Here is a 23719-nt window from a genome sequence, read left to right as displayed (position 1 = left end):
CCCACAAATTTCTTTTTTCTTTTTATGAGAGCTCACACACTTAAAGGATATCCCAAAGTCACACATTTTACAACAGCAACCTCATTTTATAAATGCAATACACTACAAAACAAGTGGAATAAAAGCAAAACATTAATAATATGCTTTAGTGGAATTACTACAGTATCTTGAAATTTGCCGTTTCCGTTCGTGCTTTTATTTTGAAGGCAGCCCATTGAAACGGAAATCGTTGCGCTGGGTCACCTGGCTACCGTTTAGCGTTTACTTTCCGTTAGCAAAGTTGTAGATTGCAAGAAGTTTTTTGCGAGTATACATTTGAGCACACCAGAACAAAGGGATTACACACATATAAAGCACGGTATGTACACCGAGTTGTTGTAAAGAAAACAAAAACAGGCTTGTAGGCTTGTGAAATGGGACGGTCTAGCCTCCCTCGCGCTGCCCAGGTTGCCTATCAACCGTTATACTAAAAGCGGGAAACGTTTCATACAGCTTTGTTTGACAGAAACGGAGTAGAACATATTTTGTTCATTTGTTTCTACATGAGCTTTGTGTGATGTGATAAGTATCTGAGGCTGAGACCACACGACTGTAAAACATGATTGTTGGGCTTCATTTTTGTACTGAACAGTCATTTTAAGATTAGCTAGTAAATAACAATTAGCTCATGTTGTTCATGAGACTAAAGTCATCTTACTTTGGTAATGTAAATATAATATGGCCAATATGATAGTTATTATCTTAATCATTATTAGTTATCACAGCAGTGAGTTCGAACTCTGTGTCAAATACTGAGCTTCAGTAAAGATTCTATGGCGTTATTTTAGTGCCACTATGCTCAAATTCTTTTTACTTGCGCTCAGAATAGTGGCACAAAAATAACGCCATAAGATTCAAGTTACAATTATTTATATTTCCTATCTCCTTAAATCTTCACTCAAAGACAAGTATGTTTGACAGTGTGTATATAGATGTATCATATAGAAAAGACAAATATTGTTCGTTTAATATGCTGGCATTACTAAATTTGGCTCAATGCTTACATATATGTGTAAAAAGAAAATGTGCGAGCTGTGGTAACTGTGTCTGATAGAATGAAGAGTAGACTGATACATGAAATATTCCTTTATTGGGTGAGAAAATCAGACCATGTCATAACTGCTTTAAGTCATACAGAATAGATATCAGAGCCTTAAACAGGCTGACTTCTGCTAAATGGGTCAAACTGGGCAGAAAGTCTACAATCACATAACATCCTTATAGAATATGATGTAACACTATAGATCAACTTAGCTCAGAATATATAAAGCATATAAACAATTACAGCAATATGATGCAACAAACACAGCAGTGCTACTGATCCAAAATACTCAAAGCTTCATAGAACTGAAACAAACATTTATTTTAGCTCCATTCTGCTGCTGATACATACTTTAGGTTTCTGAACATTGAACTTGTTGCTGCCTTTCATAGTTTGTAACTTGAAGGCCCTGAGTACTTTCTCTCACACTGAAAACACTGGGATGATAACATTATTTGAACATTACCTAATAAGACTGATTCAGCACAGACAGTTATGTTAAACTTTCCTAGCAGTCCTTCACAAACAGGGAACAGTCTGTCTATTCTCTCCATCTGTCAGCTGCTGCTGGCTCTTCCTCCTCCTCTTCCTCACACACTGCTGAGTTTGTCCTGGTGGATCATCAGGGCTGCAAAGCCTCACAGATGATGTGCAGCAGTGGGTCCCTCAGTCTGTCCTCACTCTGGACACTTGCAGTTGTCACACATGGAAATGAAATGTGTGATAAGCTGCAGGATTCAGACACAAGTGTAACTTATAAACACACGTTCATACTTTTATTCCACAATCAGAGAGAAAGAAACAGAGAGAGAGTGCAGGACAGACAGACAGGTGACAGTCTCAGGTGTACACACTGCTACACAACAGCACCAGAGAAGGAGGATTTAGTGTTTGTGTTATTACGAGTGCTACACAAGAAGAGTTCCCAGATGGTACAGTGGACACATGTGTGACTGCTGTGATTAAAGCATCTTTCTTTCAGCTTAACGAGTGAACCGTCAGCTCGTTCAAACACACGTTAAAGTCCGTTTGGCTCGACACCACCGAACAGAGGCAGCAATATAACATAGCTAACATTAACAGTGCAGTGAATCCTGCTTGTTGCGATCATGTTTAGGGGGTAGGAGGATGTGTTCATGACTTATGGCAGTTTGCACCAGTCCAGGTCCATCTGTGTGGATTTCATCTTTCCAAGATTCTGAGGCCCAGTACAACTCATTAACCTGTTTTCTTTGTTTTCTTTATTTTTAACTTTCCAGCTTTCCATTGCCATCGAAGCGTTACACCCCTTCTCCTGCACCAGGGTACAAACAGAGCCCCCTACATGGTAGGCTCCCAGGGAGCTCTTTACTGATCGGACAGCAAGCTGCATGCTTGCGGCTGGCTCAGCTGAAAGCCCGCCTTGCGTTGACACAGATAAATAACGCCATTGCTATTGGTGGCCGAACCAATACACGCGCCCCATTTATATCTACAACACCCCCCTTTCCTGACAGCTGCAGCCATCAGTCTACTAAACCTTCTGAAGGTTGCTAACACCATGTCCCATCCCTTATATAACCCCTATGCCTCTGGGAAACAAAGTTCAGCCCAGGGGCGCTATGGACAGTCGAGTATGCAGGCAGAGAGAGACTCTCATAAGACACCTCCTCATCTTGGGCCTGGGTCCAGCTTTAGCTCTTCTGGAGTTTCATCTGCGTCTCCTGCAAAATCTGGAGGAACAATCCCATCACTGCTAACTATGCCAATGAGCTGCAGGCCAGAAGGGAGTAAGACTTCAATGGAAGAGGACATAAAGAAGTCCAAACCTGTGGGCTCTGCAGAGTCTACTTCAGAAACAGCTGTGAACATCCTTATGCAATTTGGACTTGAAAAAGAGGACCTGGAACATCCAATCTCATACTCTGAAGATCAGATCACTCCTGACAACCTGCCTTTTACCTTACAAGTGACAGAGGATATCCCAGTGCTGGCCCAGATGCAAGACTACACTGCCACTTCACCTAGGGTCTTTCCGCATACCTGCTCTCTATGTAACAAGGAATGTAATCAGATGAAGGTAAGTCGAAGATTGTTCGATGTTTTTGCTTTCAGTCAGTTTTTATTTATTTGAAACGCAATGTTTTTTGTTTTGTTTTGGGATTGTTTTTAATTATTTGACTTTGAATGCCATTATAGGATTTTGGTTTTGAAAAAGCTTCATGGATGCTACTTTAAAGTTTATTTGGTTTGTTTTATTCACTATTACTGCATAATGATGACTGTAGGAAGACTACCAACTTGGACTGCAAACATTTGGACACATTTTCCCATATTTCTGCAATTCAGTATTCTGTAACAGAACTTTTGAAGGATTACAGTCCAGACTAAACTTAACTATATGTCTACCAGATGTTGTAATTTAAAAAACTACTTCAAAGAGACCTTCAGAAACTTCAGTGGTCTGTACTTGCAATTGATAGATTTAATGTCTTTTGACTTGATGTAAACCCATGCGAAGACATTCAAGGCATTTGCTAACAATGGAGCCAAGGCCTCAGATGACGTGATGAGGAAGAATCTGCAAGCATGAAGAACCTGTGCATCAGAAAATGTTGGAAGAGGGCTGTTTTTTCATTTGTCTCTGTCCTTGGGCTACTGTTCCACAGTGCTCATTCAGCTTTGCTTTTCCTGGAACTGTTGCTGAATGTAAAAGTTCCCCTTTTTGTCTTTTGTCACTAGAGTGAACAATAGTGTGTTTGGTCCTTTATTTTATATCAGTAGGCACCTTGTTTTTGTGTTATACTAATTTTCTTTGCTCATACTTTAAGTTAGTGTTTCGGTGTCACAAGACTTTTACTACCACAAACATAAGCACCCTGGGCGCAGCGCCCAGTCATGAGCTACACAAGCACCAGCTTTAATTTGACTGATTGTTGAATCTCTCTTTATGGATGTGCCTTCCTTTGCTGCACCAAATTTCACATTTGGGCTCCTCGTCAAAGAAACAGCGCCTTCCTCTTCTGGCCTATTTCAACATCATCTTCCTGTCGCTACTCTAACTGTGATCAACATAGGTGGTGCATTTTGTCCTAATCCAAACTTGGCCTCTCCTGAGACGACCTTCTTGGAACCTTGGGAAATTTTGATGCCATAAGAAGAGCCTGAGTAGGGCTGGGTATCGTCACTGATTTCTAGAATCGATTCAATTCCGATTCACAAGGTCCCGAATCGATTCGATCCACGATTCGATTTAATTCGATTCGATTTAAATCTGGGAAATTTTGACAGTCAGAAATATTATAATTCAGATCAGTACATTTACATATTTTTGTATCAATCAAAAGGAAGCTGACACACGCAAGACTTTATCACAGGTGTAAGCGTCACAGCAGATGCTTTTGTGTCAAAGTAGCTGAAGATAAAACACAGAAAAACATGAAGGTGATTTTCCTGGCCTGGGATTTTATAAAAATATTCTGCAGTACATCAAAAATGAAAGAAAACCATTAATCAACATATGAACATCACCTCTGACGTTACAGCGGTTTTATTAGAGACACGGTTAAGCGTTTTACATTTTGAATAATTTTAAAAAGTTTAAATTTGTTCAGTATTGAACAGCAGAAATGAGGTTTTCTTTTCGGAAGAAGGTAAAAGGGAAAAAAACAGCGGCCGACAGCCTGTAAACAGCGGTAGACTTGTGCGTAACAAGCAAGCGAATAATGAAGAAAGGGAAACTGTTCTTGAAGTACAGAGAGAGGGAGAGAGAGCTGTGCATCGCGGTGGAAGCAAAACAGTAAAAGTCAGAGTGAATTCATGATGATGTTTATGTGAAGCGTTTGGATCTTCTTTTGCTGCTGGTTCGGTCAATATTGTTTGGAGAGAGATCAAACTAACAGCTTTAGAATCGGCTCATAAAGGGCGTGAACACACAGCGCGGACCCGCCGACAGATCAGAATCAGCGAGCTGTCGGCTTTCAGCCCCGACCGTGAGAAAGGCGACATCTCACTGATTCTGATCCGCGGGTCGCGCTGTGTGTTTAAGTCTATGTGCAGAAGCCGTGTTCCTGCTCTCATTTACTGTCTTAACTGTTTGGTGGTTCTTGAAATTTTGTGAGATGTCACCTGAGATTCTGGCATTTTGGGCAAAATAAATTTATATTAAAAAATCGATTCAGGATTTTAATGAATCGATTTTACGTTATCCAAGCCAGAATCGATTTTAATCGATGAATCGATTATAAAAACCCACCCCTAAGCCTGAGAGTCCAGAATCCAGAGCCTAAGATGACCCTTTTGTTTTGGTTGTTTGTAGTCAGATGTTTGACTTGTGTTTTCCATATATACTAAATAATTTCATCTTTAAAATTGTATCCCAGGAGAGGTATAATGTGTCATGCTTATTTGTTCCTGTTTTGTTTTTGGCCCATGAAGGTTTCTAAGTGCAATCCAGGCTCCTGGCTAATGTTATAATGCTTCTCCGTTCAGTGAAGGACTAACTGTTAATATTTTAAGATTTTTTTTAAGGCCACTGCAAAGTTTAGTGACCTTTTTATCAGCAAGTGATGTCAATGACAAACATTGCTCCTGATAATAATGAATCTGGTCTAAATGTTTGTTTTTTGTTGTGACCACTAGGATTGGGTCTCCCACCAGAATACCAGCCTTCACATCGAGAACTGCAAACTTCTGCGAAAGCAGTCAGTCTTTCTTCTCTGTACTTCGTGATTATGAACCGATATCTTTGGGGCAGCGCAACCATGGTTGTGCCGAAATGATGTCGGGGTTGTAATGCTAGGATAGCTTCCTAAGAACTGTTCATTTGTATTTTTTCATTTTTCTTTGTCATATTTGTTGCGTTCCTGTAAAGCACCTTAATGATTTATTGTTAAAAGGCTGAATACATTTCTAAGTTTTTGAATTAATGAACAATAATATATTTTTAAGGACATTCTACTTGGCAACATCTGACAAAAATGTACCTGTGTTTTTCCACAGATACCCAGAGTGGAACGGTGAAATAGCATCACCGCGAGGGTAAATATCTTCATTTGAAGTCATTTGGCGAATAAAAAAACATGCCAGCATTGGAGCCTTTCATTTTCTTTCATTTAACTGTGCTTTTCTTTTTAATGCACTTGTTAGTGCGTCAGGTGCCAAGCCCTCTCCCGCAACGTCTGCTGAGACTTCCCAGAAGAAAACCAGACATGAGAGTCGTTCCCGTTCCTGCAGCCCCCGCAGTCATCGTGACTCGGAGCAAAGCAGCGACAGGCGAAGAAGGCTTTCCCGCTCTCGCAGACCCCGCACTCATCGTGACTCGGAGCGTAGCAGGGACAGGCGAAGCAGCCATTCCCGCTCCGGCAGCCCACGTCGCCACCGTGACTTGCAGAATAGGAGGAACAGTCATTCCTGTTCTCAATCACGCAGCCGCCGAAGGGAGAGACACAGAAGCCAATCACGATCTCTGTACAGGTCCAGACGCAATCGCAGGTCTGTCCAACAAACATTTTGAGAACTAGGATCAATCAAGAAGATTTAGCTCTCCAGTGGATTGTTAAAGGGTGAAATATAACATATATATAAAAATATCAACTTGAAAAAACTTAATTGGTGGACAGCATTTACCTTTTGTATCCATGCTGGGTGTGTGCTTTGAGATGTTTCTGAGTTATTAAGTTCTTTGATCCATACTTTTTTCAGGTCCCGGTCTCATTCTGACTCCTCGTGGTATGACCGTCCTTCCTCTTCACGATATCGATCACGCTCAAGGTGCCGCGAGAGACGATCCTCACTGAGAAGAAGAGATGAGAAACGTTCATCACCGAGGAAAAGCTGGGAGAGGCGATCGTCGACTGAGAGGTCATCTCCGAGGCGAAAGAAGTCAAGCAGCTCAAAGATCTTGGCAAAGAAACTGCTGGAAACATCAGGTTTGAAAATTGCTTCATGTTTTATTTTTTTGTATGTACTCATTAGTTTTTCTAAGATCAAAGTTCTCCTCCCCCCTCACAACCTTAACTTTACTAATGTAAAGGATAAATAAAGACCAGTGCCACCAGAAATGTCAGCATAGTTTTTTCTACTATTATAAAACTTTCAGAAACGGTAGATGATTTTCGAGACTTGGCACCCACCAAAGTGTGAATCTCTTTTGCACCTGTGGTCTTTTAGCTCTCCAGTCCTTATCAAACCAGTCTGACCTGGAGACTGTCGTCAAAACTTTGGCTCCTGCCCTGCTGGCTGAGCTAGTCAAGATGAAGTCGTCCCCATCAACATCATCATCATCGTCCTCACGTTCTGCATCTCCAGAAACAACTAAAGGGACGCCTAGCACAGAGAAGACAGAGGTGACTTCATATTATGCCTTTTTTCATGAATGCACAGTTTTGGACAATTTATAATGTGATCAGTGACAGATGACGTGATTGTTGATGCCACACAACCAAGATTAAATCTTTCAACACAGATTTATACAAGCAGATAGTTTGAGTCAAGTTGTCATGATGAAATCTGCATTTGGTTTGTTCATAATTTTCTTCCCTGTGTTTCCACAGGCTGGCAAATCTTCCCCTCCGACCATGGTGAGGCTACAAGGGACTGTAAGTAGTCTCTGTCACAGTGATGTGATTTCTGCTATGGAGAAAACATTTTGAAAAACTAAGTCAGTTGTTTTGTTTAGGTCAAAATTACAGGTATGTACACTGAAATTTGTTCACTGTTCAGGGGCGGATCTAGAGAAATTTTCTTAGGGTGGCAAAGAAATCAAATAGGGTGGCAAAATCGAAGCCTTCTTATTTTTCAAACACATATGCAGGTGGTTACATATGGTTAGAATAATTCAAATGCAGTAAGTATACACGTTTTTCATATAAATATAGTCTAGAACTTAATTATTGTCTGTAGCCCACATAATTACACACTTTAGTTACATAAAACATGTGAGTTTCTGTATAGCCTGTATAATAAATAAATATGTAGCCCAACAAGTATAAAATCCAGACACACTGTTAGAAAACAGTCACATTGTTACAGCTTAAATGACACAAAATGTCAGAAATCTGCACTGTCATGAACAACAATTTAAACCTAATTTTTCATGATTTGTTGGATGAACCCACTGAGGTCTGAAATACAATCGGCCATTTTTGACTCCTTTTGAGTTTACGTTTGTATTTCACCCTCAGATTGTTTCATTTTATTTTGTTCCCCTTGCCTTGTTTGGTGTCATTCTTTTCAGCTCAACTGAATTTAGTTGTTTTTTTCACTGACATACTGCATTAGTATTACTGATCTGAAACCACACAAAGAACGTAAAATCCTAGTAGTATGTTTTTACTGTAAAAAAAAAACACCACAGTATATTTTTATAACTTGAAATGCAAATATAAATTGTACATTTTGTAAACATATACAACTATTTATCTAAAAATGCAGCCGATACACCTGCCGTTTTTTGTTTTTTTTTCATTTTGTATAAGAATTTAAAAATATTACTACAACTAAAATGAGAGAACAATTAGGTGTCGCACTAAGATGCCCCACAAACTATGTGTGCCAGTAAAAAAAAAGTTTGTCCACCAAAAGACAGAACAGCACAGGGACAAACCTGCAGGCCTGATAACAGCAGCTGTATCACTCCGCTGGTTTTCTACTTAGTGACAGTGTTTACATTGCAAATGTGCCTTTGTGACATTCATTAGTGCCCTCACTGACACACAAAACAAAACGACTACACAACAGAACTACACAAGACAACACACTAAGTAAACACTCCACACTAAACGTCACAAATCTCCCACATCTAAAAACTCTCTCTCTCACTTGCTTGCTCTGTCTCGCTGCCGTTACCGTCACTCCTAAAACGTTTCCCTCTTCCTAAACAATCAAATCCCACGCGTTGACTGTTTTTTTAATTGGTCGACATGGTACATTTAGGAAGGTGGTGGCTTTTTTTCTTTCTTTACTGTTTTCGTGCTGTCCTTACAAAACGCTTAAAACACACACACACAAAAACGTGACGACAGTATTTAGAACAAAGCGTGGCTTATATATATTATCATAACTCTGGATTTACTGGCCTGTAATTAAAATTTAAAAACTTTGAAGTCCGAATTTTCAATGTGGGCTGAAATAGAAACTCAGCGTGGCTGCAGCTTGTTGCTGTGTCAGCTTACATCAGTCATGTGATTTGGAGGTGCAGCGTGTCCGTGGACCACAGAGGGTTAATAACACTCACCTTCCTTCCATTTCCAGAGTGTAACATCCACCCACCTGTGTAAAAAGCGAAATTCCCATGGTGTTGTTCAGAATGTGCTCTGGCACAATCATAAGCATCGCTTGCTACTGAAAACAAGAAAAAAGCCGGTCCTGCTATGGGCTGAACCATTTGTTAATGGTGGAGGGGGGAACACTATGCAATATTTTCAGTTTTAGCATTTATATTCACTGTTGACTGTAACTACGTTCAAACTGTTAATGCTGTCTTATTTTAATAAACAACACTGTCATATGCAAAACTGGGGTGGCACTTGGGGTGGCAAGGGATCATTTTAGGGTGGCACTTGCCACCCCATACCACCCTTCTAGATCCGCCCCTGTCACTGTTATAGATGGATGAGTTCATTGACCTACTTGTGAATCGAGAGAAAGTTCCTCTCCTGTTTGTCTCCTGGTTTGCTTCTGCAATCTAAGATAGATATTTATGCACCGTAGCTACAATTCTCTATAAATATACTGTCCGTTCACGGTTGTAGTCCTGCATTCATTATGCGGTTTAAAGTCAGTTGGTTATCCTTACATTTCTTCTACAGTCTCGCACCCCTCAAATTCATAGTTACTTTGGATTATACTGAGCTTTTATATAGTCATCCCCATGTCAGGAAGCTTCCGCTCAAGTCTAATGCTATGAAAGCATACACACTGTACTTTTATTTTGCTGTGTTGCATTATGCATTTTTTAAATCTATATATACACATTGCACTGAAAACATCCTTGGAATCGCACTGGTTGCTTGCAAGTTGCCACAGTTGCTTGTGGTTTGCATGGAAGACTCCAACTTGTCTGTAAATACTTGTAAGCTCATGACAAGTGCTCATGTATGATTCTTAGTGTGAATGTAGTAACTTAACAGTTTTGGTAGTAATACAAACTAATGTATGTTCGTTGTGTGTGTGTTTGTAAGGAAGCTGCAGTGGCACCTAAAAATACAGCCAAGGCTACGGAGGCTGTTGAACCAATTAAAGGTGCTGCAGTTGACGGTGAGCCAAAAGTCTTGGCTTCCAAAGCAGAAACGGCCTCAACCACGCAGATTTGTATTTAGATCAGCTGGGTAATTTGCATCCTATCTAAACTACCACTATTGAACTTAACTACATTTCCTTTATTCCAAGACTCTGTGACTGCAGAGAAGATCTCAAAGGATCAGCCGGTCGCTGTTACCCACCCAACATTTTGGGAGCGGATACAAGAGCAACTGCGTCCAGAAAGAATCCGTAAGAAATCCCCAAAGATCTGTATGAAAGATTTCTCAATGTGAAGATATTTTCTATTTCATAATTATTTTTTGGTTTTTCTTTTGCTCTGCACTTCACAGGTTGTCTCAAGACAGTCAAACTTCCCAATTCAAAGGTAACATTAAAAAAACACTTCAATTATACCTGTAAGAAAAACATGCTTTATCAAAGTGGTTAAGTTTTGATCTGAAATAGTTCAGTTTGTTTTACAAGTTTGTAGTTATATCTCATTGTCAGGTGACGCTCAAGTAGGTGTAAATGTAGAAAAATGTTAAAAATTCACTAGGGATGTCGCAATACCAGAGATTTTGTAGTCAGTATAGACACCAATAGAATTGCACCATTCTTGGTTACCAATTTAGTATTGTAATAAAACAATTATCTCATGTACTAACACATACTAAAACTCCTTTATTGAAAAGCTAGTTTAACATGTTCAAATTATATGCACAGTCATCCAGGACATGGTGGTTTTGAGTGCTTAAAAAGGTTTTTCCTTCCCAAGTTTGACATGTGCAATAGTGCTGTTTACACATTGCCTTTTGGGAATCAGTTATCACTGTTTATGGATCCACCTTAAATGAAAAGTACTTTCATAGCTGACTCTTACTGCCTTTTTTGTCAGTGAGTCAAGGTAGAGCTGCACTACGTGAAACAAAGAAAGAAAAAAAGAAGTAAAGGAAAATTAGCATCAGAAACATTTTGTAATAGGTACCTGATTGTGTTCATAGTTGTAGACAGTGCTCAAAGTGAGGTTTATAAGTTAATGTTTGCATTTTTCAGATTTCTGTCTGGAATTTCTTCCATTGCAATTGTGAACTGATCCTGAAATTCTTTTCGTTTGCACAGCTTGTTTCGCTTGATTACAAGGTGCTGTTAATAAGCAACCTGCCAGAGTATCACGATGGCTGTTACGCAGAGGAGGACATCGCCGGTCTGCTCACTCGACACCGATTTGAGTATTACGACGACACGATCTACGTTATACCACAGGCACGCATGGTAAGCACCAGTTTGCATTGGGCTGGGTTATGACCTTCATTTTAATGGCGCTCTAAATCTCTTTTCTAAGACGACCTAACTAACATTTAGTTAGTTAATACATATTTTGTGAGTGCCTGTCTTCATGGTTATTCAGTAAAAATCAGTGTTTGGTTGTTTGTTTTTCCTTCAGGCTTTTGCCCTCATGCCGACAGCAGTGGCAGCTAAAAACATCGTGCTAGCATCAGAAAATCACGATTTTATTCTCAGTGGTTCTAAACTTCGACTGCAGGTTGAGAAGGGCAACATTTTAATGACGCCGGTAAGCACTGTGTGTAGATAATGCAATCTACTGTTGTGACAGATGTTATTACAATTATTTGAAAATATTTGTTTCTGCTTGTTTATTTAAAGTGTGATTATAAATGTAAAAAATATTTCTTTTTGTAGAAAAAAATACCTTTAAGCTGAAATAAATCGAACCGAATCCGAAGTGATGTAATGATTTTGAACTGTTTTTTTTCTTTCAGCTTGAGTTTTATAAGTCTCTGATGAAACGGCTATGCTATGTAAGTAACGCACATATCTCAGAAACAAAGACTGCACTCGAATACCTTTAGATTTATTGGTCAGAGTATAAAGTCATAACTGGAAGCACTCACATCCAAGTCAAAACACCTTGAAAAATGGGGACATACCCGTTTTTTCAGATATTCACACAGGGCTAGGAAAGGTTTGGAGAACTCTTTTCCTGGAATAAATTAAATCCTCATTTAAAAATGCATTTTGTATTTTTTTTAAACATTTGTTTAACGATTTGAAACTTGTGCAAAAAATTAGGAAATTGGGAACGAGCCAAATGCGTTTTCCACGGCACTGTGTGTACATTAGTTTAAATACTTTTTCAACCAGTGTTATCAAAAACAGCGAGAGCTGCAATTATAAATTGTTTGGAAAATGAAGATAGCTGCCAGGGTGCATACCTGCTGTGTGAATATAAGTGCAAACTTATGGCCTTGATCTTGGAGCTGTAGTATAAGAATGTTTGGAATGTCATACTGTTTGTGGGGTTGTTGTTTTTTCACGTTAACCCGGTTTTCTCGAAGCAGCAAGTGACTGACAATGGAGCACGATTAATCTACATCAGGAACATCTCGCCAGGCGAGTCCCGGCATCTCAGAGAAGCTTTGAAAAAAATGGATTGTGTAAGAAACTACCTGCCTCTTCTCAACAAGGTATAAACACACTCATAAATGCCAACAAGTGCATGTGTTAGAAGTCTGTGAAAGGCTGTGTGAGATATGTGCTTGTGTAAGTGTAATCTTAACCATACAGAAAAATTGACAGATTAACCGCTTGCACACCAAACTAAAGGACGTGCACCAACCTTCATAAATCCATCCTTCAAAAGAGATAATGTGTCTAGATTTGGATGCTACTTATCTTGAGGAAAGCACAACTGCAAAACTATAGCGATAGTAAAGAGAGACTGCCGATAAGCTGCTCGCTGAGCAATTCTTCATATGCTCATGCGCACTAGTATTTATCACATTACAGCATTAGTGCAGGGGTCATGTTGAGCATGGCTCCAGTGCATCATTGAGCCAGGATTTCTGACTCTTGAATCCAGTGAACTCCACAATAAAGCTGTACTTAGTTCACTCTTTCCACGTGTGCTTAGCACTTGTTTTCTAACATTTACAATGTGAAGGTAAAATGTTCAGAATACATTTTCTTTCTTGTGTTTCAGGTGTTTATCGAATTTCAGTCTCTTCGTGATGCTGATCGCCTTGGCGTTTGGTACAGCCTTCTAAAACGGCCCACCGGCCACAAATTGTCAAGGCTGAAAATACCACAGTGTGGATGTACCTCACTGCGTAAGTGTTTTTTAAATGGGATTTTAAACAAATATGAATTAAACGGAAACAAAAAGATGGGTTAAGTTAATGGAAGGTCAGACCTTTCTTTCGCTTTCTGTTTGTGAAACACTCATGAATAGATTTTTCAGGTCTCCCCTGGGCTGTGGATAAAGTGCAGACAAAACTGCTGATTTATTGTTGTTCACAATCAATCATTGTGACACATTCCCTCAACTTTTATCCACTAACACTGTGATTCTGGTTCCCACAAATCCTTTGATGCTCATTTGCCTTATTATCTCTCTGACCTCTTTTCTGGCCCCTCCAGAAATCTTTGCTCCATCAGTGGTCAATTTCCTTCTGCTTGTCTCTGCCCCAGACACATGAGCCAGAGCCATTACTTAAACTGCACTTTTTCAGTCTGGCATTTGATCTAACCCACTAATCGTTGTTTTTCTGATGTCTATGATACCTTGGGTATCTGTAAAGGTGCTTAAAGTTCAAATAAAAGTCAAAACATTGATATTACTGGATCATTGTAAACATTAAAAACCTGTTTTGCACCACTCGTTTTTCCTTTTCTTTCCCCCACAAAACTTTTAACAAAACTTATTTTTGCTTGTGCAGCACCAAGATTGCCAGACAAAGCTTTGCCAGACAGCGAGGTTGCTGTTGATGGTGCAACTGTCCCAACAGAAGATATTACCATCCCACAACGCAGCACTTCACCATATTGGATCACAATGACAACTAGTCCCTTTGTGTTCCCCACTGTCTCTCCTTGGTTCACAATCCCAGGTGAGAGAAACAGCTGGAAACTAAAATTAACCTCCAGATATAAAGTGTTGACTGTTACTAACTGTGTCTGTTTTACACTTCTAGAGTATTTAACTGTCAGTGAACCTGATGACATTGAGGTGAGTGCATCTTATAAACCCAGGTTTCATGTGTTAAACAGGAATCCTTGAGTAAATACCAAGAGGTGTCCATTTTTCCAAATACTCACCTCAAAAACCACATTTCTTTTTTTCTGCTAAAGTTGGTTTCATTTTGTCTTCTCTATGTGCTCAGTAATAATAATATATTTTTTAAAAAGTACCGCAAAGTTTCTCTTCGAATAAACTTTGGTTCTTGAACCTTGTGTCTTGCAGAAAGCCCAATCTCAAGGTTCTACGTTCTCCACCATCATGTTGACCGGTTTGCCAGAAGGAAACTACAGACAGGAGGATGTCACCAAGCTGGTGTGGCGTTACGTCCCTGATCAGACTGTTCAGACTCTGTACTACAAAATAATCGTTTTATCACTGCAGAGGAGGGTGAGGAGTAGACCCAGCAGGCTGATACAGAGAAATTTGCATTTGCAAATTGAATTCAATTTAATGATTGATATTGAATGTTTCCTCTGCATCATTTTTCCCCTCCAGGCCTTTGTGTTTTTTAACAGCTGGGATGCGTGCTGCGATTTCGCCAGGGATTACCTCAAAAATCCAGTTACTGTTGGAGAGTGGACGCTCAGAATCCACATTGTTTTACAAGACATGCTTCCTGGTACAAGTGAGGTATGAAAATGGAGCAATCGGGGGCTGTTAAATCGGGGGCATGCTCCTGTTTCACTCAAACTATTCAGATCCCAATCAAAACAGATTTCTCCTCTAAGGAGTGAGCACAGCATCATCCTTCTCTGGGCTAATATTACTAGAATGAGAATACTCAGAGTACTTTATTGATCCCTGGGGGAAATATATTGGTTACAGTACAAACAGTAACACAGACAGATACAAGAAGTAAGGAATAGCACAATATATACAATATATACATACATATAAGTCACTCATTGATAAATATCTGAATAAGAAATGGAAAAACTAAAAATATGCATGAATTTCAAATCAACTATTTATTGTTACTTCGTCTGTATTTGTTCCTTCCTTTTTGCAACAGCAGCACAAAAGCTGCATGAACTTTATCCACTTTTCTGTTCGTAGGCGACAACCCACGTCATTCCGCCACCACTTTAAATTTCCACAGAGCTCCTTGTGAAGTCAGCCCCGTGTAAACTTTAAAGACCCAGACATAGGTTCCAGAGTGTTTTACTGACTATTAAGTAATGCCCTTACTTATTTTGAAACTTCAGTCGCTGCTAACCTTCTAGCGTCAGCGTTTCCCCTCTCAAGTTTCCTTGTGGGCTAGCTATTCAGGAGCTTTCTGAGAGCTCTCTCCACAGCTACATGTTAAGAGGAATTGAGGTCTGACAACTGTTGCGGAAAGTCACTGAGTGTTAAGGATGGTGAGTTAGTGAACCCAGACGCGGACCTCTCGTTAAAGTTGAACAGTGTCTTTATTTACAGTGAAGCCAATCCACAGTTATCCATAGTGCAAGTCCCTTCAGTGCTCCTCTCCCCGTCTCTCCTCGTGTGTCCACACAACTCCCGTGCATCAGTGACGTCTCTCCTTCCGTCTCTCCGCCTCGTTCGCTTCCTGGCAAAAGGCAAAACAGCCACGATTAGCCTCCCTCCGCTATCAAACACTTGCTTTACCCTTGCTGAGCTCGAGTCACTACCAGGCTTGGTGCAATACTCCAGCGCTGTCTGTCACTCAGCCACACCATTAAATAGCTCTGCCAACGACGGTGGATGATTGGCAGCAGCTGGCGAGGAATCAGTCGCAGGTGGGACAGCAGCTCAGAGCGGCAGCACTTCCGGGTCGGAGATCTCCCATTGCTACGCGACCGCGTACCAATCGCAGCGGAGCAGGAGAGGAAGAAACAGAGCGAGAGAGAGGAGAACAAACACACACATACACACAGGGCGCCGGTCGGGGCACCGTCAGACCTGACACTGAGACTCAAATAGCATCAAATAGTTCCTGCAAAACCTTGTTATATGTTGTGTCGTTACTGTCCTGAAGTATGAATCCTTTGCCACAAAGATGCAAACCAGGATCGAGTCACTTCTCACTTACAGTGGAGTCCAATATTTATCTTATTAAATGTGCTCAATAGAAGATTAAAAACACTCTAACCAGGAGGAGAGTTATTCAATATTTATTGTACAAACAGAGGATCAGCGATTGATGTAATCCCCTTTCATCTTCTGCTCTTTTCACAGGAGAGCATGTATAGAAGCATGATGAAATGGAGCACCACTGTAAGGCAGCAGTCACATAAATCTGTCTTGTAAAAGCAGCAGGCTCGGGTCTCCCTGATCTTAACGCTGGTTGTTTTTCAGCATGTTCCAGAGTCGGAGTCTCTGGAGGACCGGCTGCTGAGTGTGGAGGTCTCCGAGGTGAATGTGGACCTTGTCATGATGATCATGGAAGTGGTGGCGTCCATCGCTGCTTTTGTCAGATTCTTGCCGCTTGCCAACAGGGTACGATTTCATAAACACGTGCAACTGTTTTATGTTTTACAGAAGGCTGCAAGGCTTGTCATGGTGTCTGCTGTTCTTTTCATATTGAGAAACATTTTAAATGAGTCTGAAGGAGACTTTGTGGTTTTTTAACACGAGTTGAGCAAGTTTAAATATTCCATGTACAGACAGTCCCTGCGGCAGGCAATCTGAATTACACATGCCTTTGCAAACACTGGTGAAGAAGGACTGCCTGAAATGCACCAAGTTCTCAACCAAGTAGTAATCTTATGACCTGTTCAGCCTTTTGTCCTGGCCCATCGAGCAGGGGAGATCCCTGCAGTTTGAGGCAGCGCTAAGTTATTCTTTTAGTGTTTCTTGCTCAGTGGTTTTATTGTTCAATCAAAACTTTGCAAAAGTATAGAAATATGTTTGCACTTATTTCCCATTTGCAAGTTTAAAACTCCAAGATTTTTTTTTCTTTGCCTTGTACTATCGTACAGGGCAGTAAAGAAACTCGCCAGGACAAATTCTTTATCGCCCTGTACAATACAAATCGTGCCTGTAGCACACCCATTGAGTACCACTGTGTTGCTCAAATATCCGTTCTGTTCTCTCAGATATGCATTGAGATGGCCGAACCTGGTGGATTAACACAGGTGATGGAGAGCAAAGTCACCAAGGACTATTTATCTGCTTGGTAAGTGTGTCCCACGATCAGAAGTGAGAAAAAGAGGAAATTTATTTTACACTGTGTTTCTTCATTTTCTTTAAAGTGTCTTCATGTCTGTCTGACCTTGTGCTTCTTTCTCTCCTCTTCATAGCAGTAAAGCTGGACGTATTGAGTCGTGAGTATCTTTCTTTTTCAGCTTTAGTGGCAGAGTCAAATATACCATACGCTCCTCAAGGTCGTCTGTAGTAAACAGTTCCCAAAGATGCAAAAAGAGCAGCATGTGATTTAGATATAAGCAACTCTAGATTAGGAATTTGAAATGGAATTTCTTATTTCACATGAACATTTTGTGACAACAAACCTCTTTTCGTGGTAACCTACTGGCATCTTTGCTTTCAAATTCAGTTTGAAGAGCCTGAAACAGCGTCTGCAAGACTCTGGTGACAACCTCAAAATGAAAACCAAGAAGACCGCAGAATCGACTGATGCAGTGACCAAAGGTGACTGCCAGGCGGAGAGCCAGAGGACCGAGGAGGAAGCAGGGACCCAGCCCGATGCTGCAGCCGCCCCTGCTGGACAGCAGCCAGAGCCCAAGTGTCCTGATGACGAGACACAGGAGGGAGAGGAGAATGATGGATGGAGCATGGCCGACATTAAAGGTACAAAGAGCTGCTTTAAATCAGCAAAATACACCGCTCTGACAGCCAAAACACAGTAAAGTGAATATAAAAAGACAAGTTGTGATATTTTGTGGCTCTGATCTCATATTTGTGCTCCTCACTGTGCTACAGACATTCAGCCTGGTGGTAGTAATATATTTTATATATGTGGTGTTTAAGAAATGCTCCGTTGGTGCGATGACTATGTCCCACACCATCACCAGCCTGAGATTTTGATACAAGGCAGGATGGATCCAAGATTTCTGACCCTACCATCCTAATGTCACAGCAGAAACTGAGATTCAACAGACCAGGCAGCGTTTTTATTTTACAGCGTTGCTGAGCCTGTGTGAATTGTACCCTCAGTTTTGCGTTCTTAGCTTAGAGAAGTCGAACCCAGTGTGGTCTTCTGCTGCTGTAGCTCATCTGCTTCAGTCTTGGATGTGCTGTGCGTTCAGAGATGCTCTTGTGCATTGTAATAAGTGGTTGTTTGGCTTGCTCTGGCCTTCCGGTCAGCGTGAAGCAGTTATTTCATTCTCCTCTAAACTCAAAAATGCATTTCCTCCAGGGAACTGCCACTCACTGGATATTTTCTGTTTCAGACGGTTTTATGTAAACCCTAGAGATGCTTCTGTGGGAAAATCCCAGCACATCAGCAGTTTTTGAAATGCTAAGCTCAGCAAACATGCCACGTTTAAGTGACTTAAATTATTTTTCTTCTTCATTCTGATGCTCAGTTTGAATTTCAGCAGGTCATCTGACCATGTCTACATACCTAAATCACTAAGTTGCTGCCATGTGATTGGCTGATTAGAGAGTCGCATTAATGAGCAGTCAAACAGGTGTACCTAATAAAGTGGCCGATGAACGTTTCAGCTTTTCAAGTAAATCGAAATCATTTGTTCAATTATTATTGAGTTATAATTGAATGTTTAAATATGTTATAAACCCAGTGGCTCCTGTAGCAGATTCGTTGATGATTAACGTGTCGCTCTTTTCATTTTCAGTTGTGGCTAAACGCAGGAGGGAGCTTGTCGGAGCTGAGGCAAAGCGATCTCGCTCTCAGTCTCCGTGTGTTGTAGCAGATTTCAGACTGCCTCAGTTCAACCCTAACAGCCCCATCGGTCAGACACACACACTCTAAATTCAAATGTGTTGTTAATACTTGTCTAATCTTCCTGTTTCTGCTTCTCTGCAGGTCAGGAGTTTGTGGTCCCTAAATCAGGATTTTTCTGTAACATCTGCTCTGTTTTCTGCCTGAATGAGAAGACCGCCAAGGAACTCCACTGCTGCAGCCAGAAACACTACGACAACCTGCAGGTACGCACGCACATACATATACACGATTCAGCACACAAAATCACACTGTTGGCCTAACGATGTTTGTTTTCTCACTTTTCCCTTTTTTTTAGAAATATTATGAGGAACGTCGACAAAGAGCTACAAAAGCTTTGTCTCAGACGTCTCCAGGCTCCGTTTCTGACTGATGGACCTGATCTACTGTATTTTTAACACATAACTGTGCAGAGTGTATATATATGTGTGTCCTGGATGACTGTGGATATGTTTGCGGTTTTGTGATTTGTTTCTTATTTCCTGTTTTACTTTGAAAGTTCATGTCTTATGTCAGTGTGTTCAGTTTTACCTCTCCCCTGTCTCGTTAGCCTGATTTCTCCCAGCTGTGTCTCCCTCCCTCCCGCCCATTCCCTAATTACTCCCCTGTGTATTTAAGCCCTGTGTTTTCCTGGGCTCCCTGTCGCGTCGTACCTTCAACCTGCTGTGTGTTTGTAATGTCCAGTCCTCCAGCACCTCGCTTTAGAGTCTTGTTTTCCTTTTGTAAGTTTTATTTTGTCAGTCATTCTTCCAGCAATAAAGCTGCGTTTTCAGTTTATTCCCGTCTCCAAGAGTCCTGCATTTTTGCGTCCACCGCTTCTGCTCGCCTGCCACACAGCCAACCATGACAATAGCAGAATCTAGTATAACATGGAAACACCTACCTGAAACACAGACTTTATGTATTTTAAGTACTTGAGTAAATGTTCCCACTACTATCTGCACTCACTTCTGAAGATATTTAGACTAGTGAGAGAACTCTGAGCTCCTCCGCTTCATGTGAGATTCACTTTCCACTGTTTCCTTTCTTTCTTTCTTTTTTTTTAAATCCCTTTCCATTGCATTAATGTCTTGAAATACCAGGAAACCAAGCATCTGCCTCTGGAGACTTTTGACTCAAAAGGCAATAAAAACCAAAACAAATGTAAAAAAAATGAATACAGGAAAAATTCCATTTTCACAAATGTCAAAACATTTTTTAATTAAAATTAATCTTTTTTTCCTATTAAAAAGTTGTAAAAATGAGTCCAAGGCCATGATGCCATAGCAGAGGATGTACTTCCTGAGGGAGCTGAAGAAATTCAACCTGCCAACACGGGCGATGATGCAATTCTACACTGCAATCATCGAGTCCATCCTCAACTCCATCACCGTGTGGTACGCTGGAGCCACTATCAGGGACAGTGGCGGTCCTAGCCTGTTTGGCGCCACGGGCGAACACTCTCTCTGCCCAATGGTGTGCTTGGTTATCCTTTCATGAGTTATTTACAAGTTTCTCTTTGTTCACAGCCATTGATATGTCGAAGAGGTTAACATGTTAGGAGCGGATCGAAATTGTGTTGATATCTGGTGAACGCAGTAACCGGGTCATTGCAGCAGATTTCAATGCAAGACACCCTACGAGACCACCCATCTCCCATGCTACAGTCAGCAAACTGCTCGCTAAGTTTTGTGAAACTGCTTCAGTGTTTATTTTGCGAAGCAGCAGGCGCACCTCGCAAACAGAGGGTGCCCTTACTCCCAGCAAATGGGCGATAGAAAACCGATCGGTGCCTGTACCATTCCCAATATGCGCCGGCTGATGTCGGGGCAGCATGAGTACGAGCAATTTTTTATTTTTTTTTTTCTCGCCGATGCCCGTGATGCCGCCCCCCACCACGATGCCGCCCCGGGCAACCCTTGTGCGCTCTGCTGAGAAGGTGATTGGCTGCAAACTCCCATCTCTGCAGGACCTGTACACCTCCAGGACACTGGGGCGTGCAGCTCAGATCACAGCTGACCCTTCTCACCCTGGACACAGTCTGTTTCTGTTAAGAAAAAAATATACCATCTCAAAAGAAACACAACTCAAACATGCACACAACAAGACAACACAGCCTGTTCCCCTACAGCACAGCAGATTTCAACATAAGCCACAGCACTATAATCCAGCTCAGTGTATTCATCAGCAGAAATATCTTATTTTAATAGTTTTTAAATAGAGTGTTTGACAGCTTCGCGTGTCATTTTTCTACAATGCCAATCCGATTACTCATATCATGTGAGGATGAAGACAGCACTGCTTGATAAGATTGTCAAGGTGTGCTGTGTTTTGGTGAATATGTGCCCCAGTGTGGTTGTCAGGGCCGTGGCATTGAATTCTGTAAAGTGGTTTCAATAAAACAGAAAAGATAAGTATGTTTTGTTTTCAGGTTTTTTTATTCAAGATGTGTTCACATGTACTTAGCAAGCGTGAGTACACAGCGTGAGGAAGGCGAAAAGCAAGGCAAGTGTATGAAGGTAATATTGAAGTAGGCTTAGTTTTGAAGTGGTGAAAGGCAAAGGCATGAGTGTAAGGTAATAAAGGGTAATAAGAGAGATGTAGAGGGGGCGGAGGACTTGGCTGGAGCAGGCAAAAAGGAAACGCGAGTGCGCTTCCCCGCCCCCCGCGCAGGGCCGTGGCATTGAGTTCGTGGGGGGTTCGAACTGGCGGAGCTCTGTAGCAGGGTGCTCCGCCACATGTCATGCGCCAAACGGCCGGCCGAGTGAATGCTTAAAAAAAAGGACATTTATCATTTCTTCTTCAGACACCTTTTTTCCCCATTGTTTTTACAAACTACACATTAAGCTTCTTCTGCAATGACACACTAATTACACATGCAAACCTACCTATTTCTTTCTTCATTGGAAACAATTACACTTTATGGAAAGTGCTTTCAATAAAACACAAAACAAAAGTACCTTTTCTTTTACTTTTTTTATTCAACATCTCTTCACATGTACTTAGCAAGAGTCACTACACAGCGTTAAAAAATCCTACTTAGTGTAGTGAGGAAGGCCAAAAGCAAAGAGAGCGTATGAAGGAAGTGGTGAAAGGCAAAGGCATGAGTGTAAGCCTCATTGGGATTTTCGGCTAATAAAAGGTAATGAGAGAGATGTAGAGCAGGCGGAGGACTTGGCCAGAGCAGGAAAAAGCAAAAAGGAAACGCCAGTGCACGTCTCCCCGCCCCCCCCCCCCAAGCGAGGCACTGAAACGGCAGGCCAGAGAGGGCTTGAAAAAAAAGGACATTTATCATTTCTTCTTCAGACACCTTTTTTTCCCCATTGTTTTTACAAAGTACACATTAAGCTTCTTCTGCAATGACACACTAATTACACATGGAAAGCTACCTACTTCTTTCTTCATTGGAAACAATTCTGTAAAGTGGTTTCAATAAAACAGAAAAGATAAGTATGTTTTGTTTTCAGGTTTTTTTATTCAAGATGTGTTCACATGTACTTAGCAAGCGTGAGTACACAGCGTGAGGAAGGCGAAAAGCAAGGCAAGTGTATGAAGGTAATATTGAAGTAGGCTTAGTTTTGAAGTGGTGAAAGGCAAAGGCATGAGTGTAAGGTAATAAAGGGTAATAAGAGAGATGTAGAGGGGGCGGAGGACTTGGCTGGAGCAGGCAAAACATGTCCTCACTACACTAAGTAGGATTTTTTAACGCTGTGTAGTGACTCTTGCTAAGTACATGTGAAGAGATGTTGAATAAAAAAAGTAAAAGAAAAGGTACTTTTCTTTTACTTTTTCTTTTACTAACCCCTAACGTGAGTGTCATCAGTTTGCGCACAGCTGCTTAACATTGCTAGCACAGTCACAAGTGACCAGTTAGTTAAGTTAAAGCCACGAGTGAGACCGCAAACATGCCCACGTTTACAGCAGAGGACCGGTGGACCACCGTCCGACGACGTGGAAACCGGAGAGGAGATCGCGGCTTTGCGAGCGACCGGAGATCACCCCGGCGTACCAGCTACCCGTCCCGCAACAGACGCCGGACCTACGCATCGGTGGTGAGAGGACGTGACTACCGGGATGAGAGAGAAATCCCGCACGTATGGCAGCACAACCAGCGGAGAGAACGGCCGACTGAGGATCGCTATGCTGCCCAACACAGAGATCGGACTGAACGAGAGCAGCGGTTTGAACGGGGGCGAGCCCAGGACACACGGGGAGATCGCTACTTCACGAGCGACCGGAGGTCACCCCGACGGACCAGCTACCCGTCCCGCAATGGGCGCCGGACCTACGCATCGGTAGTGAGAGGACGGGACCACCGGGAGGTGAGAGAAATCCCGCACACATGGCAGCCAAACCAGCAGAGATGGCGAACGACTGCGGACCACCATACTGCCCGTCACCGAGAGCGGCGTTTTGAACAGAGACCAGCCCAGAATAGACGGTATGTGAAACACGCCAGATCCGAGCGATCTGAGCCTCCCACGAACAAAATACCGTCTGATGACCCAGACTTTTCTATCAAAGTGCGTATTAT

The 23719-nt window shown here is 41.5% G+C and overlaps 1 protein-coding gene and 1 long non-coding RNA gene across 4 annotated transcripts; one reads left to right on the top strand and one right to left on the bottom strand.

Moving 5' to 3' along the window:
* Positions 1–220: 220 nt before the first annotated feature.
* On the top strand, positions 221–19983 carry LOC146702461 (uncharacterized). Of its 3 annotated transcripts, none has more exons than XM_085465341.1 (28): positions 221–358; positions 2341–3140; positions 5702–5763; positions 6062–6100; positions 6209–6553; positions 6764–6990; positions 7232–7407; positions 7615–7659; positions 10243–10318; positions 10451–10552; positions 10654–10688; positions 11423–11575; positions 11748–11876; positions 12085–12123; positions 12664–12789; positions 13305–13431; positions 14041–14211; positions 14296–14330; positions 14565–14729; positions 14838–14972; positions 16521–16559; positions 16641–16781; positions 17381–17460; positions 17588–17608; positions 17839–18092; positions 19100–19216; positions 19291–19412; positions 19505–19983. In XM_085465341.1, the coding sequence occupies exons 2-28, from the start codon at positions 2622–2624 to the stop codon at positions 19577–19579; spliced, it is 3555 nt and encodes a 1184-aa protein (XP_085321467.1). In that variant the 5' UTR covers positions 221–358; positions 2341–2621; the 3' UTR covers positions 19580–19983. The 3 variants fall into 3 exon arrangements, with proteins under 3 accessions (XP_085321467.1, XP_085321466.1, XP_085321468.1); XM_085465340.1 differs by having other exon boundaries at positions 17585–17608; XM_085465342.1 differs by lacking the exons at positions 19100–19216; positions 19291–19412; positions 19505–19983 and having other exon boundaries at positions 17585–17608; positions 17846–17881.
* Positions 6771–7260, bottom strand: LOC146702462 (uncharacterized). The gene is made up of 2 exons (XR_014921832.1): positions 7195–7260; positions 6771–6854 (listed from the first exon to the last, which is right to left on the bottom strand). It is a non-coding gene; the product is annotated as an uncharacterized LOC146702462 (long non-coding RNA).
* Positions 19984–23719: the final 3736 nt, after the last annotated feature.

This window comes from Copadichromis virginalis, linkage group LG8, assembly GCF_057382275.1.
Source record: "Copadichromis virginalis isolate Kocher_CV1m ecotype Utaka linkage group LG8, C_Virginalis_male_GT1.1, whole genome shotgun sequence".
Lineage (NCBI taxonomy): Eukaryota > Metazoa > Chordata > Actinopteri > Cichliformes > Cichlidae > Copadichromis > Copadichromis virginalis.
This window is presented reverse-complemented; position numbering and strand designations above follow the sequence as displayed.